This window comes from Nannochloropsis gaditana (assembly GCF_000240725.1).
Source record: "Nannochloropsis gaditana CCMP526 unplaced genomic scaffold scaffold579, whole genome shotgun sequence".
Lineage (NCBI taxonomy): Eukaryota > Eustigmatophyceae > Eustigmatales > Monodopsidaceae > Microchloropsis > Microchloropsis gaditana.
This window is the reverse complement of record NW_005803374.1, coordinates 1-6,108: the sequence shown is the minus strand read 5'-3', so window position 1 is coordinate 6,108 and position 6,108 is coordinate 1. Positions and strand designations below refer to the sequence as shown.

Below are 6,108 nucleotides of genomic sequence, written 5' to 3'. Positions count from 1 at the left end.
CCTGGGAAGAGGGAAGGACAACAGGAGGTAGGTCGGAGGGTTCTGGGGTGAGGGTTAAGGTGCGACTAGGCGGAGTACAGGACGAGGAGGCAGAAAAGAGGGAGTGCGCAAGCTTGCAGTCTCTCGCTTGAAAAACGAGTCAAATGCAGCTATGAAATGATTCTAAGTACGACAGGCTAGGGTACAAACCAGACAACCCGAAAAAGAGCGAACAAGATCGCTCCCACGTACATTGTGGTGAGTCTTCAGCTTGACCAAGGAGTATAGCCCTCCTTGATTGCCCTCCGTCCCCCTTTCCCTGCCTTCCATCGCCTCCGGTGGATCGCGACCACGCAGCCTCCAAATATGGAAGGAGGAATCGAGGGTGGTGAGGACAAGGTTATTCATATGAGCGTCCTAAGGAGAAAGAGGAAGAAAAGAGAGGAAGAAAAAATGAGGAGGCAAGTGACAAAGGACGAAAAGGAAGGAGGGTTGTCATGGGGTCATAAAGGAGGATGGTGAGCAGTGGCATACTTAAGATTCATGGTTGAGAAGAAAGGGAGACGTGGGCCGGCAAGGAAGAGGGAGGGAAGAGGGAGGGTCGGAGGGAAGAAAGGAAGGAGGGCTAGAGGGAGGGAGGGAAGGAGGGAGGGCAAGGCGCAGCCATCGGTCGAACTCAAGGGAGGTGACGCCGTTCCCCACGTTATCCTCGTGACGTATACTATTTGTGCGGAGGTCTGGAGAGGGAAGGACAGGAGTAAGATTGAGAGGGGAGTGAGAAGGGGAGGGGAGAGAGGAAAGGGAGGAGGCGAGAAGCTGTGCTCAGGCATGAAGAGACATATTCTCTGGAACAGGGAACTTAGGGTGATCGCATAAATGATTATAGAAGGGTATAGAGGAAGGAAGAGAATCTTGGGAGAACCATGGCGACGGGAAAGGAGAACCGTGACGTTAGAGTGGAGGGGAGGGCAGCAGAAAGGGCGGGCGTTGGGATGGATTCTATAGTGTGCATTATATTGCTCTAAGGGTTTTCTAAGGTTGGCACAAGCACGCCATTGTCCAAAGATTGAACCAAGGGAATTGAATTAGATGAAAGTTTAGGGTCAGGGTAAGAGTTTGCTCTATTTACCACGCATTTAAGATAAGAGATAAAGTCAAGATTAAGATGAAGGTCATTTTTGGGATCGAAACTAGTGTGGACGATCATCCTTCTTAAGGTAGGGTGTTTGTTTTCCCCCGGAATGCGCTGGGAAACTACCTGACCCTCACAAGGTCTTGTACATTTTTGACGATCGTATTCTCCGGGTCTATTTGCGTTCTCAGGGAGTCCCCGCTCTCGGGATCCAAAAAAACATGCACAGTCCCTAATTGGCTACGCACTTTTCGACGCCCCACTTCTGGGTCGCCTAGTGCTGCCCTACCCTCCCCCCGCCCCAGGAAAAGTAGGTCGGTAGCCAATCTCACAATGGAGCGCAACGAGAAAGAAGTATGTCAGAGGGGGACTGGGAGTATCTCTCCTTCAGGCAAGGTTGGAAGATCACCTGACTTGTGTCATTCTCTTTTCTCGCGTTCAGACAATCTCTACGCTGCCCTCTCGCCCACCCCCCCTCCACCAGGTGCTTGAGCTGCTGCGTGAGCGCGTGTCCTTGACCTGGGGAAGTAGATACCTTCCTTTCCTAGGACGGATTAGCATCCGTCTGATGAGGCGACCCCTCTTCCTTACCCTCCCCGAAGCGATTTGAACACGGTTCCCTGGAGGATGGGTGTGGACGCCATGTATACCTGATGGCCCCAATTGGCGGGAAGCTCCATCGTCGGTAGCACCCACTGGCACCTGTGTCGTCGATGCTGGCCCTAGCGGTAGAGCGTCGCCCACATACTTCTTACTCCTCTTGAGCTTGCGCGGGCCCCCGCCCACCTCCGAGGCACACATGGAGCCCTTCCGCCGGCTTCCCCCCCCTAGCCGCGGGTTGAGGTGCCCCCGTCGTCACCACTCTACTCCTCCTAAGGAGGGCCTACTTCCCAGCCCGCCCTTAAAGCTTCTTCCGGTAGCCGTCAACCTGGTGGCAGAGGAAGGCCGAGCCAGCCTGTGGCTATCTTTGCCATCTCCGACGCGGATGCCTCGATGTTGAGCCAGCGCTTCTGTGGAGAGCCAAGCGCCGCACAAGGCCCAGGTAGATCGCTTACGAAAGCAATAGTGCTTTTAGGATTCGGCCACATGACTTTCTCTGCGGCGTCGGGAGCTTCCCCACCTTCTCTAACGCCGCGCGATAGCCCGCCTTGCCGCCAGGAAACAGGCCCAGGCACGATATCAACGTTTCCAAGAGGAAGATAGTGGGAGAGGAGGGGCTCCTTGGGCTAGCGTCCTCTACGTGGAAGTGATCGTCATTGTCCTGATGGTCAGGATGAGCATCTCCATCCGGGAGGTATCCTGGTCGCACCGTCGCGGGGTCTCCCTCCGTAGAAAGCTCCTCCTCCATCCTACGTATCGTGGGAAAGAAGCCGACCATGTTCTCTAGCCTGTATGTGAAGCCGGCTGACGCGGGCGCCATTTTCTCCTCCTCCCTGGCTACTTCGCCAAGGAATGCGGCCCCGGCGTCCATGTGCCGCCCGCCTATCTGTACCCGCCCTCGTCACACCTCTCTCCGTACCCCAGCCTGGCAACAGCTCGAGGCCCTTGAGTTTTCGTCGTCGATAAAACTCCAGGCAGCCGAGTGTGGTAGCACTCAGGTCCACGGTGAGCCGCCACATCGCCGGGTCGGCCCCCAGAGCCGCCTCGCCCTTTCCCACCGGCATGAACAGCGCACGATTTAAATTCGAGAATGTGGGAGGCTGCATGTAGGTGACAACGACGGAGCACATCTACCACCCGGCGAGCTGGTGGGGTCACACAGCGCCCCGCCGCCCGGTGTTGCAGCTGCACCGGCAGGTGAATTTCCCGCCGCGCGAAAGCGCCGATGCTCATTATCCTTCTCCTCAATCCGATTTCGAATGTGTTTAAAGTAAGTGGACTTTTACTGTAGCTCGTCCGCGGTGTACTGGCGCTGGAAAGGGAGCACGGCGCTGGTGTCCCGGTTCTCCTTACCCTAATTCGACTCAATCTCTGCCACTTCCTGTACCAGTACCTTTGCAGACTTCCACCACGTGAAGAATTTGACGAGGAGGATGCCCTTTGCCGTATTCCACACGCTGCTCCACGAGGCTGTAGAAGCCGCATTTGCGATTTCGGGGACGAAATAATTCTACACCTCACCCACGATCGGTACATGCCTCGGTTTCCCTCCCTCCCTTTCTTCCTTTTTGTTCTATGTTTTTGTTTTTTCCCTCTGAACTCCACGCCTTTTTCTTTCACCTGACAATGAAGATTTATAACAAATGGACCGCGGTAATATAACATATTCTTTCATCTGTAACTTTAAGCCACTCTCCTTAGCCTTCGACATCACAGCTTTCAAGACGGTCCGAATACCTATGCGCCCTCCTCTGTCATATAACACCATTATGTGCTGGGGAACGCACAGTCGTCTTGAAATGTGCTTCTTCTCCACGGAAAAGGAGGGAAAAAGGCCAAAAAGAATTTTTTTTCATTTGGGAAAAACAAAGACAGCTGACGCGCTCCCGGTCACATGCCAGCATTCCAGAGCCCTCGACGTCCCTAATCATGTCCTCAAAGCCCATTCGTGGTCTTGGCAAGCACGTGACTCTCTCTGACACTCTTTTTCTTGTCCTGTTTATCCCTGTTTGTGCGCCTGTGTGGCAATCGGTGGGTTGACCAGGTACTTTGAGGGCGGTCCCACGAGATCTCAAGATCTCGCCTTCGGATTTTTCGTGCCACAGCCTCTGGGACGACCATTCCTATATCCCTCCCCTCTTCCGCAGCTATCTCTTACGCTTTCTGTCGCGCCATTCAACACCAACGAGCAAGCACAGATGCCCTCTCTCCTCCTCTGGCTCTTCATCCTTTTGGTCCTCCTTCCTGCCGTCTTCCTCCTTCTACTCATCAAGCTTCCCAAACCCGTCCCAGCTCGATGGGAGGTGCGGCTTTTCCTGCTCATGGGCATGCCTGCCGATCAATTTTTGTCCTACATCATCCAGGTAAAGGAAACGAACATGGTTGCATGGTTGCTTCAATCTTTGTTGCAACCTTGGTAATTAATTGCTCGAGAAATCGCCTTCAGGACTCGAAGGATGCTTACCTCCTCGCTCCCGCGACTCCTCCCTCTCTCCCTCCATCATCCCCTTAGAATGGCGTGGATCCTGTTTTCTGGCATCGCGCTTTGTATGCCACCTACATATCTCTCATGGCAGCATTTTTCTGGATTCCCAAAGAGGAGGAAAAGTACTCAGTGGAACAAATTGAGGAGGTGAGCAAACAGGCGGGAGGGACAAAGACGGCGTGGATACATTCCCTCCGCGTGGAGCAATTCCTCACAGTAATCGATTTATGAAGAGATACATAGAGCGTTAGATGAATCCTTGTGTAAAGTTTGTGATTTATACTCATGTCTCCCCTTCCTCCCTCGCACACCCCACCTTTCCTCTACCCCGTCCTCCCCTTCCTTCCCGCTCTTGCCCTCTTTTCTTCTCTTTCCCGGCTCCCAGGTCCCCATCCTTCATCCCCCCATTTTCATCATCGGCCACTACCGGAGCGGCACCTCCCTTCTGCATGAGCTCTTGAACAACGACGAGAGATTGGTTGCCCCCACGGCTTTCCAATGCTACGTTCCACGGATATTCTTGGGAAGGGAGGTGCGGGACGATGGAAGGGGGGGATACTCGATACTGGCGGAGGACGATAGAAGCCAAGATTCTTTTGCGATGCCACGTCCCTCACATTCTTGTCTCGTGCGATTTGCGCGGACGGGGGCGCCTCGCCCTCTTCCTCCTCCTTGCTCTGGGCCGTGGCCCTCTCTTTTGTGGCTCTCCTTACCAATGCTTCCCTTCCGCCCCTCTCATTCCCCCCTCTGCCAATCCCTCATTTCGTCCTTCTAGAGGTTCATGACCAAGCAATTCGCAGGGCTTCAGATGGAACGGCCCATGGACAGCATGAAGGTCGTAGGGAGGCGGGAAGGAGGGAGGGAGGGAAGGAGGGAGGGCGCGAGGGAGGGGGAAAGTGCAGATCTCCCACAAAAACACAATGCTGCATTCCTTCTTGAAAGCTTCTCGTTGTCCCGCGGGCAATGATGTGTTCCCTTGATCCTCCCTCCTAGGCCTCCAACTTCCTCTTCCGCTCTTCTTCCCTTCTTTTCTGCCCTCCCTCCTCCTACCTTACCTTCCTTTCCTTCCTCCTCATGCCTGGCTTTCCTCCCTCTCTGCCCTCAGGTCGGCCTCAGCTCCCCTTTTGAAGACGAATTTGCCATTGCGAACCTGTCTGGTCTCTCTCCCTACATGGGCGCCATTTTCCCTCGACAGTACCATTACTACGAGCGTTTCCTCTCGCTCAAAGATTGCACTCAGGTGCGTGCTTTCCTCCTTCCGTTTCTCTTTCCAAGATCCTCCCTTCTTCTTGACTTCTCCCCCTCTCTCGTGCGTCCTTCCGTGCTGTTCTCTTTTGCAGGCGGAGCTATCGGCCTGGAAAAAACCATCACTTTCTTCTTCAAGAAAGTCTTGTACCGGCAGCAGGACAAGCGCCTCATCCTCAAGGTACTTGCTCCGCATCCTCCCACCCTCCTTGTTTTTCCTCCCTTTCTCCTCTCCTACCGCCTTGTCACTGTTTGCTCATCTTTACAGGCTCAAGACACGAGGCAAGATGATTTTCGGATAGAGTAACCATCCTTGGGAGCACACCCCGTTGTACCATACCTACCTACCTCCCTCCCTCCCTCCCTCCCTTCCTTCCTCCCTCCCTCCCTCCCTCTCTTCCTCGGCAGTCCCCCTCCCACACGGCCCGTGTCCGTGTCCTCCGAGAACTCTTCCCAGGAGCCAAATTCATCCACATTAGGTACCCCCTTCCCCCATCCTCCTTCCCTCCTTCTCTCCCTTCCTCCTCTCTCCTACATCCCGCCTTTTTCCTTAAATGCATGCTTCATGCACCTAAGACATCTTTTCCTCGTGCCCTATCCCCTTATTTTTTCTGTTTCCGCCCCGTTGCTTAACATTGAACTGGCTTTCCATCTAATTGTTTCATCC

At 54.2% G+C, this 6,108-nt stretch overlaps 1 protein-coding gene across 1 annotated transcript; it reads left to right on the top strand.

Annotated features, from left to right (window-relative positions):
- Window positions 1-4,007: 4,007 nt before the first annotated feature.
- On the top strand, window positions 4,008-5,918 carry NGA_0201600 (uncharacterized protein; the record flags this gene model as incomplete). Its single annotated transcript, XM_005854227.1, has 6 exons — window positions 4,008-4,014; window positions 4,309-4,343; window positions 4,972-5,034; window positions 5,302-5,407; window positions 5,537-5,622; window positions 5,850-5,918. Coding segments are annotated over 6 exons (366 nt in total), but the record flags the coding sequence as incomplete, so codon positions are not given.
- Between the last annotated feature and the right edge of the window lie 190 nt (window positions 5,919-6,108).